Genomic DNA, 13,644 nt, shown 5'->3' with positions numbered 1-13,644 from the left:
TGTCAGTAATATCCAAAATTCAGCTAAATACGTTTAAAAAAAAACAATAACTAACATTTAGTCCCAGATTATTCAGTTTTCATGAGTGTGTTTCACATATGTTATGGCTCACGGTCAGAGTCTAAGGTCAGGCCACAGGCAAAATAATAAAAACCTGAACCTCAGAGTATGCCCACAACTTTAATTTTAAGGAGCACGCTGCACATAAACAGTTTTACCGTTGTTGTTTACAAGATAACCAATGATAAACCATGTTTTTTCCTGAAAAAAAGGTTTGAAATCCTTTTTTATTTAATGACTGTGTAACAGAGATTAATATCTGACAGGACTGGCATCATCTTTCAGCTGGTGTCAGGTGGACAGGCTCAAAGCAATGAGAAGATTAAAGCTTATAGATGCTCAAAAGTTGAATGCTTTGTTAACCCACCACTCATTTGTCAGGCTTGTTTAGGGAATCTGTGAAATAGACATAAAAAGATCTTTCAGCAGCAGAACGCCTTTGTGCGCTCCCTCAAGAGGTAATTTGTTTTGTTTACACAAGAGATGAGAGACGCTAGCCAGACAGCTAAAGTTTTTGGACAGCTGATTTGTAAAATCAGTTCATCAATGATAAAGTTTCTGTCCTCAGGAAATATATTATTAACAATTAGACAGACAGAGTCTCAGTCATCCAGTTCATAGGATATCAAGTCAGATGCACCTAGATTTACTGTAGATTCTTTGCTGTCTCATATCGCACAGTACTTCTGTACTCACACTGAATATTTTGAGTGCATTAAGTGTGTCACACTGAGAAGTATGGGAACATGCAGTGCAGTATAAGTACCTGGATGTTGCACTCAAAATAGTCATAAAGTTGAGAATGTAACTATGGACACTTCTCACCCTCAACTGTCACCATCTTGGCTACAGAGCATAAGGGGAGGGACCACTTTTCAAACAGGAAATAAGCTGTAACTACGGTGTGCATCACCACATTATACAAATATAAATTATACATGTGTTTTTTGCACTAAGCAGCACTATACTGTTGTCACATATAAGCCATCAGAAGGTTTATTGGGTTAATTTAGCAGTCTGTAATGTTTGGTACCGCGAAGTAGTGTGTAACATAGATGTATGTGATTTGAGACACAGCATTAGCTCATTCCAGTTACCTACAATAACCCAACCAAAGAGTTTGAAGACATGAAGAATCAGATCCATGTTTTAGGAACCAATCCTTTTGGTCACATGACGAGTCAGAGACAGACCAACAAATCCTGAAAAAGTTTGGTGTCGTCTTTCATTATCTTCTTTATCCTGAAGCTACTTTAGTCTTAAAGTATGTTGTTAATATTTACACCGAAAGCTAACTTAGCATTGAATGCTTAGGTAGGACTGTGGGGACAAACCTACAGTATGTCTGTCTGGTGCAGCTCAATACTGGTGAGCTCATACTGCAGCAACAAAGAGAAGGGGCGGGCGAGAGAGGGAGAGGAGTGAATAAAAGAAGGAGGAAGATAACAATAGACAGAGATAGGGAGTAAAAGGAGCTGAGCAACATTTGAGAGGAGATAAAGAGATAAAGAAATGTAGACTGACAGGAAGACAAATAACAGAGGGATGTGGAGAGAAAACTGAAGGGAGAAAGACTCAAAAAGAAGAGAGGACGGAGAGGGGAACAGTAGAGGGAGGAGGGAGGGAGACGAGAGAGAGAATGAAATAGAGGAACATGAAAGTGAAAGGTAAGGTGAGAAGGATGCAAAAAAAGAAAATAAAGGGAAGATAAGAGACACTGAGAGAGAAAAAGAGGGAGATGGACTGGTTTAAAGATCACATGGCCAATGTGGAGCCAATTTGAGTTGCTCTCCCTCCTTCGTTTGATCCTTCTCTGTCCGTCTCCACGGCGATTAACAGCCGGGAGAGTTGTCACGGGAACGGCCGAGAGGGGGAATAACAAGGAGGAGAGATGTCGTGTGGACCAAGGAGAGCAAAAAGAGATGGAGAGAGATGGAGAGAGAGAGAGAGAGAGGGGAAGACCCCAAACCACAGCAGCACATAATTAAAATGGCTCCTCGCACACACATTTCAAGAAATCCAATAATCAACAGCCTCTCTTTGCCTCCGCAGAGACACACACTTCACCAGTTTCGTCAAACTTTTCACTATCTGACGCTCGGTGTCATCAAAGCGTCGATATCTGCAACAAGTGTCGTTGGAGATGCATCACTTGTGTTTGTGTTTACGTAACCGCGAGTCATCGACAGCCGATCAGCCGATACCACAAGACCGCAGACAGGTGCTGAAGGTGTCAATAACTTGTGTATCAAATGCTTTTTTTGTGTGTGTGTGGTTATTTAATGTATTCAAATTTAATCATCCCTGTGGTGAGCAAAAAATTATTCATTAAAATGAAAAATTTGATGAAGTATTTCCCCAGGAATTCTGTTCTCGTCACGGAGGAAAAGCATCTGAAAAAGCATTTAGACTGAAACTGAAACTCTCTAATAACAAACTCCGTGATGAATATGGAAGAACAGAAACTGAACCACGGACAACAGCTTAGAAGTGATATAGTGCTAAAACTATTTGTCAATTAGTCAATTTGATACAAATCAATCAAAAAACTATTCTGATGATCAGTTTATTATTGTCATTTGTCATTTAAAGATGTTAAACATTCATTTTAGACTGTTGGTTGGACAAAACAAACTATATAAAGATGTCAACTTGGGTTTTGGGAGATTATGATGGGCAGTTTCAATCTTCACATTTTACACTTACAGACTAAACTTAATAAATGGCAATTAAAAGAAACATCATGTGAGTGTTTTATCATGTTTAAAAGACTCAGTAATTTAACAAAGCTACACAAAATAATTGTTTAATGTTCATTATTTGCTTTTAAACAGTTTTTCTACACTCACTTAATACTTAGTTTGTGTTTTATTGCAAAACAAACTTTGGGCTTCATTCAAGAATATTTTCTTATTTTTATCCTCAAACTTTCTGACTTTTTTCTGTGAGGTTTGTTTGTGTGAGTGCTCCAAGTCAGTCACAAATCATTCATTTCAGCCTGATGAATGTCACCTGTTCCTGAGGAAGGTTGTGTGTCCCTAAAATTGCTGTAAAAGGCTCCATTTTCTGCTCTGTTTGGGGGAAAATTTCATTCAAAAATGTTCCGAAAAAGTAAAAATAAGAAATGCACACCACAGAGCTTCAAACCCTGCTTTCAGAAATCCGCAGACAAAATTAGGAGACATTACAAATTTAGGAGTGTCAGTAGTCGGAGGACAGTTAGATAATATGAATCCAGCTGCCAACTGTGCATCATCAGAGCAGCGCTGTAGAGTGACAGAAACAAAGAGGGAACGCATTGACGGGAAGTTAGATGCTGAAAAAGAAAAAAAAAACCCATCTCTCTAAAGCAAAGGAGTCTGTGACGGGAGGCGGTCAAAGGATGTGACAGTCACAGAGATCTTACAGCAGAGAATATTACAGCCTGCAGTAGGTGATGTTACACTGTCAGCTGCAACACAGGGTGATGATATTGGACACGGACCTGCAGAAAGACCCTGAGGCAGCTGTTTACAACCCAACAGTAAATACGACAGTAAAAATCATCACGGATAAAAAAAACAACCTTTCAGTAAATTGGCAGCCGTGGTGATAATTTGGCAAACAGAATATAATCTAGCATTAAATTTGTATTAGTTATTAGTTCTGTTTTAGTTGATTTTGGCATCATATTTAAACTCCAATTTCATTTAATGAAGGCATTATAAAAACAAGTCAAACACCTGTTTCTCCTCTTGTAAAGAGAGGCGATGACTGCCTGTTAATGACTTGTGTGATAGGTGTGGAAAAAATGTTGTTCCTACCTAAAAGAAAAGTATGAAAAAATGTATGAATGCCATACATTTTCTTTCAGAATGAATCATACGTGCCTCTTAAGAACGAATCTGTTTGTAAAAATGGTTCTTGTATGTGGCCCGCGTATATTTCAGTGTCCTTTCATGACCTCTTGAATGATGAAAATCCCTCGAATCTTTATTTATGTACTGTATCATTTACAGCACATGACTGTAGGTATTTTCTTGTCATACACATAAAACAGGAAGTGATGGATGTTTTCCAAGTCATTTTTTACCACCTGAATGCTTCCTAGTGTAAACCTACAATATATCTATCCCATTTCCCACATGTAATGAATCAAAAGGATATTATTCTTACCTGCCAGGATCGCTTTGTGTGCCTGGAATTTCTGTCTGGCGACACACAGCAAGCAGTCGGTGAATCTGGAGTTCTCCCACAAATCTCCGAGCTCCTCGGCCAGCCGGCAGTCAGGAACCTTCACCATGTTCACGGTGTTCTGGCCCGAGATGTTCACCGAATCCTGAACCACGCTCACCTGTAAACACACACATAATTCACAGAACATGCGAATATGAATCGACACTTGTCTTGTTAGCTGCTTTGCATAATGTAGTTTCAGCTTCTTTTTATAGTCATGAATGTCACCAGTAGATAGAGAGGTTTAATTTTAGAGTGAGTTGTGTCTTTAACACTCTCCCTGGTTCATACAGAGGCAAATAAATAGCATGCTATCTTCATATAAAAAGACAATATATCAGTCAATCAAACATGCTGCGAATGATTAATGTGAGTTCTTTGCCTCTGTAATCAATACATCAGCCACTCAATATGGGGGCCATTCAAAGACAACCTATTATTCTGACTTTATCCAATCTGATTGGCTACACACTCAAACAAGGCAGAAAATCGGCATTGAAGTCAAACTGGGTGTGTGAGTGAATGAGTGTGCGTGTGTGTGTGTGTGTGTGTGTGTGTCTGAGCGTGAGACTCGTCTGTGTGTCTTCCCCACTGACTTCACCACCTGTTCCAGACAATGTCAACCAGACTCATTTATCTCTCAACAGGACTCACTGCAAACACACACACACACACACACACACACACACACACACACACACACACACACACACACACACACACACACACACACACACACACAGGCTCATGAGCACAAACACACACCCTCATATTCACAATAGTAATTACCGAGTCATTTCCGACAGGTCTGGATTGACGGACTTGCTTTGTCGTGCAATAAAATCAAATAGTACCACTTAGTTAGTCATAGCCTTGCTTTGAAGTAGTTATTTCTGATTTGTGTTGTGTATTTCGTTTAATGTTTGTGGGGAAAAAAATCTGAAGTGGTCCATCATGGTTAGCATCAATTAAGTGCTGAATAGTTTTGGGTTATAATAAGCACTTAAGCTTCCTGAAGCAAAGATCCATATTTTGTCATTACGTTAAACAATTACCTGTTGAAGTACTTCTTATTCCTGGATGGACATGAAAGTCTCACAGGTGATTCATAACTACAAACAAGGAGTGTCTGAGTTGAAAATATTCTGGTTCATTGAACATAAAGTCCAATGTATGATATGGAGTGTAAATGGTAAACCTACTCAGGGGGTTAAATGGATTATCACCCTCTAAACAGCTGCACTGGCTCCCAGTTAAATACCATGTTTGTTTTGAGGTTCTTCTTATCGAACACTCGTCCTTAAACACCTCCTTGCACACTACATGTCTCTGATGCCCATTTACTCCCCCACCCCCACCCCTCGAGGCTCCGCACCATGGGTGACAGGGCTTCGGTGTGGTGGGTCCTAATCTTTGAACCGCTCTCCCTCAGGATATTTGACAGTGCACATCAGTTAACTTAAAACTCACCTGTTCAGACTGGCCTTTCCCTCTCCATTATAATGAATCTATACAAATCTTCTCTCTTACCTTATCTTGTGCTTCTATTGTGAGCTGAGTACATGTGTATACGTACATATCCATGCTTATTTTGTGTTTTATTCCATTTCTTCAGTGTCATTATAAATAAAATGTATTAGTATTATTATTACATTTGGAAGATGTCTAATCAACTTTGGAACAACTGAACAACTATTTTTTTGTTCATTGTTTAGTTACAGGTGATAAAAAGTTGTGTATATGCTAAAACTCAGACTCACACTCATAAGTTCTCATCTCTGGAGCGAGTGTTTTCTGACACTGACAGAAACAAATAGCTCCTCAACTTTAAACTAATTTGAAATACTCGATGGCCCAAACATAACCCTGTACTGTAGCACTCTCTAAATCATCAAATATGTTTGCAGATGCTGTGTTTGTCTCGTTCAATTACTGTCACACTTAGCAGTGACACAATGTCCATCTATGCAGATCTGAGATGTAACACTGTTGATTAAATTATGAAGTTGTGAAGAGATTTGTCCGACAAACTAAAACTCTAAATTCAATATAAATATAATTCGAAGAAAAGTGGATTGTGTTTGTTCCAATCAAATGTAACTCAATTTTAGTGATTAAGGAACTTAAAGGTTATCATTAAAAATAAACTTTCAAATGAGAAGCATAACAAATACTCTCCCTACTTCACTTCTCTATGTATGTGATTCAGTAGTTTAACTCAGGAATATCAAACAATGTTATATCTGCATAATAAAGGTTAATAAGTACATCAAAGTAAAATATTGCTGGAAAATTACACTTTTCATTTTAATTCCTTATCATATTTTTTACTCTTTTTATAGAAACTTTACAGTCTTTTATAGATTATTTTAGACATTTAAAGTGATATAATTTTGCCATTACACAATGATGTTATACAAGGGATTTTTAAAGTACAATTTTTCACATTATCGGGCACTTTACATCAAATGATTACATTATTAAAGTGTATTTTATAGTCTATTGTAGCATTTGTAGTGTAGTTATTAAGTTTGGTTTATTTATTACAGTCTGCACAATTATGACATGATCAGGTCAGACACCTCACCCCACATGACATCACATTAAAAAAACAAAAAAAACAACTTTCACTGTTTTCTTTGCTGCCGGCTCTTAAACACATTCAGTGTTGTCAAGGAAAAAAAAAAAAGGTAAAAAATCCCCTCAACATCCCTGCAAAGTGACCTTGCTGTTAAAGCCTCAGTCAGGGAGGTTGACACCAAAAACACCAGCAAAAAAACCAACAACAACCCAACAAAAAAACAAAAAAAAACAGCCCCTCCTCATCCATCCTAGTCGTCCGATGCCAAATCCATCCACCAACCATTCAGCTCGCACAAAGAGTCAAGAGTCAAGAGTCCTAGAAAAAGGAGGAGAAGCACATACAATAGGGAAGTGCGTGGCAAGCAGGAAATTGAATGTCAAGGAGCCTTGTTTGCTCCTGATGGAGGTTTGAGGGTTAGCCTGAAGGAGACAGAGAGAGAGAGAGAGAGAGAGAGAGAGAGAGAGAGAGAGAGAGAGAGAGAGAGAGAGAGAGAGAGAGAGAGAGAGAGAGAGAGAGAGAGAGAGGAGAGAGAGAGAGAAAGGAAAGATAATACAACTGAAGGACAGAGTGAGGGGGAAAAGGGGAAAAGAATTAGGGAAAGATGTAGGGATAATAGAAGACAGAGAGAATACAGATGCAGAGATACCGGGCGATGGACAGACATAATTAAGGGAGAGAGAGAGAGAGAGAGAGAGAGAGAGAGAGAGAGAGAGAGAGAGAGAGAGAGAGAGAGAGAGAGAGAGAGAGAGAGAGAGAGAGAAAGAGGCCATCGCACACAAACAGCAGTGGGGACATGAGGAAGTTATTTGCGGGATCTACACTTGGAGATGACCTCTCATAAGCAGCAGCTCATTTCGGGCACAGAAATGACAGGGATACAGTAGGATGAAAATGCGACTTTTCTGAAGAAAGGAGCATTCGAAGTATTCCTCTGTGTGTGTGTGTGTGTGTGTGTGTGTGTGTGTGTGTGTGTGTGTGTGTGTGTGTGTGTGTGTGTGTGTGTGTGTGTGTGTGTGTGTGTGTGTGTGTGACAGTCTGGTTTCCACAGCTGGCTGTATTAATCACACTCCAGGGGGGTCCGACTGACTGACGTGCATCCATCTCCTCACAGAGGAATGCTCACATACACAAACACAACACACATTCACACGAGGAGGAGAGAGTCACTCGCACAGACACTGGCATTCATAAAACACTGATTAGCCATACAGAAAGCATGGGAGAGAAAGGGAGCTGCTGTGTATAAAGGAGAGGAGGGAGAAGAAAGAAGAAAAAAAAAACAACAGAGGAGAAAGACAGACAGACGGACGGACAAAGAAACACAGGGCAGAGGACAGAAGTTCAGTGAGCTAAAGTTGGAATGAAAAATGACTTTAGAAGGAGGAGGAAGAGGAGGAGGAGGAGGAGGAGGGCTGCGAGTCCAGCGCAGTGTCCTGAGTCCACACTGAAAAAATAAACAAGTGCTGAAAAGCGAATTGGAAGCGAAGCCAGAGCGCCTGGTCAATGTGTTTCGGTATAAATAGCCCAATTAGCATGGCGGAGCCGTCGCTGGGCTCTCAGACGCAGCGTGGCAGAGCCGGTCTAATTACTGGCTAACTTGACCAATTATTCCAGTGTTTAACCAGGCAGAAACTAAATCGCAGCACCTGGTTATTTAGACACAGTGGCTGCCCTGACAGTCTTCACGCCATTAGCTGTCATCTTCAGTCATTGTCAAGCTCCTCCAAACGCCTCCCTCTCACACCGGACGAGCGGACAGGCATGAGGATGATTTACACACTATTATATTTGCTGGATAGTTTGGCACAAATTTATAAATTTACTGTCCACACGGAAATAAACAGCTTACATAATAATGGTGTTTTTGAAATAAAACAGCAACTTTGTCATAAGATATTTATTTCATTTATTTATACCGGTGGTCGGTTGCCTTAATGATATCAAATTACACATTTATCCACCTGGTTATTTATCATTACCTAACTGGATGACAGAAATGTAAAATGAACATTTGACCGCAGCTACTGGCCCCTAGAAAAAAAGCTATTTCTACCACAAACCTCATTACAAAAGTGTCAAATGGTGCTGATTTGTTCATCTTAGTGATGGGGCTAAAATGTAAAGGTTGTCCTGATGGTGGCACTAGAGGGAATTCATGCTTAGTATGTATAAAAATGTGCAAACTAAATTTTGGCAATCTGCTCAATAAACTATGAGATATCTTTTTATACAAAGTGAGCAATTTGGCCTGAGGGGGCACAAAGGGTTCATTCATTTGAATGGAGGCTGTAGTGCCAACAGAGAGGGCTCTGATAAACAGCGCAGGATCGTCATAAAAGTTGAATTATGCTTAATTTTTGATGCAATGCAACACATCATTTGACAAGGGGATGCAATGGTCAGCCACATGCATGAAAGCACACATTCCTGGTGGATTACTTTGTAACATGAATGTTGTATTTGACTGTTTAGTTCACAATCATGGAGATCAAAAACATGAGTAATAACTTTCTAGAGATGGAAAATCCTGTGTGACAGTATTACAAACCGCTGTGTTATGCTGTGGCGTCTGGCAAACCTTTAAATGCATTCATCTGTAGCTCCAACTTGACTTCTTGAATTGTATTTCATTGGTTCATATGTACCTTAAACAACATGCCCATACCAATGCAGTCTGAATGCAGCCTCAAAGCCAAAATACACCAAGCATGAACGAGTCCCACAGCAGAACGCACCCATTATAATCAACTGAAGCACTATTGGCTGATAAACTATTATACATTTTACACTCTCAAATATCAATATCAGTTTCTGCCTCAAAAGTTCAGCTTTAGCCCATTATTTTGGATATAATACACTGTGAATATTTCACATTTAGTCCGCTCAGACAGTTAAGTCTTGAATAAAAGTGGAAAATTTAGTTTGGTAATGGTGCAACAGGAAAAATCAGACACTCCACAGAAATATTATATATTTCCACAGCAAATCATTTTTGGGATACCAAGTGATGGATCAAAGTGTTGGTGAAAGGTAAAATATTGACCTGATGGTGACATGAGACTCTTTAAGGAGTCACCATAATAATTAGAAATCCTTCTTTGGTGAGTATGAGTGTATGAATGCAGTGGTGAAGTAGCTCTAGACTAAATTACTGGAGTGACTGAAGAACTGGCTGCATGACTGAGTTACTTTTATTTATTCCTGACTGATGTTAATGATGATGATCACAACGATGATGATGATGATGATGATGATGATGACGACGACAACGACAGAAACCCACTTATGCACACAACCTTAGGTATAGAATAACAATAATAAATCATAGCCTCTCTATCACCAAAAATCCTCATTTGTTTTGATAATTAAGTTCCCAAGATAAGTGCTGACTAAAGCGCTCGCCTTCCAGTTATTCCTCAGATATCAAGATGGATCTGTCGTAAGCTCCCTCTCAACCCCTCTAGGCAACATAGAGTTAATATTGAGTTTCGGTACCCAGATGATTTATTCATAATGCATCAATCTTTTTTCTGCCTGTTTATGTGTTTGTTTATGGATTTACAGTGTTTTGCCATGCATGAAATAGTTTGAAAGGGGGGGGGGGGGGGGGGGGATCAAATGAAATTCATTAAGTTATGGAACACTTGTTCTTTTACCTCCCTAGTCTCATTTTTTCCCTCTTCAGTCTTGTGCAGTTCTCAAAACACAGAAACACGGGCAGAGATCAGGGACACAAACAAGCACTTGGACAGACCCATACATATCATCATAACACACGCACACACACATAAAACACAACACACACACACACACACACACACACACACACACACACACAAGGCTGCACAGACATGTAGCAGACTTTCTTCTTGATCTCCTCTTGCTGGTTAATTGTCAATAGATGAACAGAATCAATGGAAGAAATAGATCATTTGAATCCGTACATTGCAAAGTTTTATGGATCTAGGACAGTCTCCCCAACTGCTAATGACTTCATGGGTAACTAAATGTGGTAATCAGTATGCAGTAAGTAGTGAATTTGTCTTCTGATATTATGCAATTGTCAAGATGTGTCAAACAAACACAAATTTGACAGAAGGCGTCTAAATTTGAACAATTTTAAAGCATCTTACCTAAATATTAGTTTGGAGGTTGTTATAACTTCCATAAGATGAACATACCAGCTTTGTTTATTACTGCTTATATTGCACACCGATCAGCCACAACATTAAAACCACCTAATATTTTGTAGGTCCCTCTCATGCCACCAAAACAGCTCTGACCCATTAATGCATTGACTCCAAAAGTCCTCTGAAGCTGTCCTCTGGTATCTGGCACCAAGACATTAGCAGCAGATCCTGTAAGTCCTGTAAATTGCGAGGTAGGGTCTCCATGAATTGGGCTTGTTTTTCCAGCATGCTCAATCAGATTGAGATCTGGGGAATTTGGAGGCCAAGGCAACACCTTGAACTCTCTGTCATGTGCCTCAAACCATTCCTGAACAATTTTTGCAGTGTGGCATGGTGCATTATCCTGCTGAAAGAGGCCACTGCCATCCATCAGGGAATACCGTTGCCATGGAGGAGTGTATTTAGTCTGTCAAAATGTTTAGGGAGGTGGTACATGTCCAAGTAACATCAACATGAATTCCAGGACCCAAGGTTTCCCAGCAGGGCATGACTCAGAGCATCACACTGCCTCCACTGGCTTCCTTCTTCCCAAAGTGTATCCTGGTACCATCTCTCACCAGATAATGATGCACACGTGATGTCAAAGAAAATGTGATTCATCAGACCAGGACAAATTCTTCTATTGCTACAAGGTTCAGTTCTGACATTCATGTGCCCATTGCGAGCGCTTTCAGTGGTGGACAGTCCTTCCTTCCTTGGACCACTTTTGGAAAGTCCTGACCACTGCATACTGGAAAGTGACCATAAGATCTACCATTTTGAAGATGACCTCTTTGACCCAGTCATCTAGCTATCACAATAAGACCCTTGTCAAAGTCACTTGGATCCTTACGCTTGCCCATTTTTACTGCTTCCAACACATCAACCTCAAGAACTGACTGTTCACTTGCTGCCTAATATACCCCACCTCTTGACAGGTGCTGTTTTAAAGAGATAATCATTGGCTGATCGGTGTATGTTATATCTTATATGTTTGATTGGCACAATGATGGTCAGTAGTCTCCATCTTTACCTGCTTATAGGCAAACACAGTGTCACACGGTCTTACCAACCTTTGCTTGTGGCCCACGGCTGATCATTCCAAGGTTGTGTATATTTACTAACTTTTTGAGCCATTCTTCTCAGAGATAAACACACATGCCAAACTGTGTTGGCAGAGGCACGGTTCGAAAGCAAGTTTCTGAAATTGCTGCCAGGCTGGCCGTTGCCAGAATGGTAGCTGTATTTCAACTGCTCATAACTGGAGTCATAACAGTCCTGTTTAATTACATCCCATATTTCAATAATAAAACAAACAGATACCAAGATTGAATGAACATATTTTACATAACACAGATTCTATTCTCAATTTTGCTCTGTGTGATACACACACACACACACACACACACACACACACACACACACACACACACACACACACACACACACACACACACACTAGACTAATGTCTGTGGAATAAGTTTGGAACATACAATTTCAAGGTCAGGCCATTTCAGATCCTTCTTTACAAGAATGTTTTAAATGTTTGAACAACGTCATTCATTTTATTCAAATTATAAACTGTGCAAATGTTGCAGCTCAATGTCACTTTTCAGAATCCACCCACTACTGATTTTAGCCCTGTACCTTTCCTACAATATTGTGTTGAAGTTACTATTCCTTACTCCGAAGGAGTTTGAACCCTTCAATTGGGTCAAATTGTTGAGAGATGAAATGAACAAAAACCATGAAACATGGCCCAAGAAATGGAAATGATGTGCATGTGCTTCCCATGAAATATGAGCACAATCGGCCAGATTACGGCACTGTAATGAAGTTCCAAAAATTACACACAAGTCCAGCTCAATGTGCTTTATGAAAAGCCTCAAAGTCTGCCATTATGGATTTGGATAATTTGAGAAATAGTATTGTGACATGACATCTACCTTTTGGATTTCGACTTGATCAGACTTGGGGGACTGCGATACACAATTCTATAATAAATTAGCAAGAGTGATAAAAAATCATGGCTACCATCAGCCAAAATATCTTTGTAAAAGGCAGTGCTAAGAAAATATTGGCCAAACTCATTAACCACTTGTTGAATCACCATAAATCCTGGTACATAAGTTCAGTCCGTACTTGAGAATAGGTCCGACCCATAGGGGGAGCCACAAATGCCACAAACCTGGTGGAAAGAATTTCACAAAAATGGGTATGCATGCTCTGGTGGCAAGTACTGACCAAAACCTGAAATGCCAAACTGATTGGTGCAAGTTGGTGTGGCCTATTACATATCTGCTCATAACTCAAGATGCCTTTGAGCAATCCTGATTAAACTCACTGCAGACATCTTGCGCCTTCTCCTGAACATATACACCAAGTTTCATCCACATCTGATGAAAGGGACACAAACGGCAGAATTATTGAAATGCTGCAGGCTTTGTGATGGTGAAACAGGTACATGCTTGGTCCTGGTTATTTTAAACAGAATCAAACTAGCTGAAGTGACTTTGTCAAACCTGAAACCCACTCGTTGCTCCTCTTGGCTTTAATTTCAACCAATTGAGCAGCTTCCTCCTGCTGAACGCAAAAAGGTTTGAACTCGCCAATTG

General features: G+C 39.8%; 1 protein-coding gene across 1 annotated transcript in view; it reads right to left on the bottom strand.

Annotated features, from left to right (window-relative positions):
* Positions 1–13,644, bottom strand: part of spop (speckle type BTB/POZ protein) — a 51,384-nt gene that overhangs the window by 13,554 nt on the left and 24,186 nt on the right. The window contains exon 5 of the mRNA XM_062438961.1: positions 4,216–4,393. Coding sequence (XP_062294945.1) covers positions 4,216–4,393 — 178 coding nt within the window. The remainder of the gene's footprint in view (positions 1–4,215; positions 4,394–13,644) is intronic.

This window comes from Scomber scombrus, chromosome 18 (genome assembly GCF_963691925.1).
Source record: "Scomber scombrus chromosome 18, fScoSco1.1, whole genome shotgun sequence".
Lineage (NCBI taxonomy): Eukaryota > Metazoa > Chordata > Actinopteri > Scombriformes > Scombridae > Scomber > Scomber scombrus.
The sequence above is the reverse complement of the archived record's forward strand: the minus strand, read 5'-3'. Positions and strand labels throughout refer to the sequence as shown.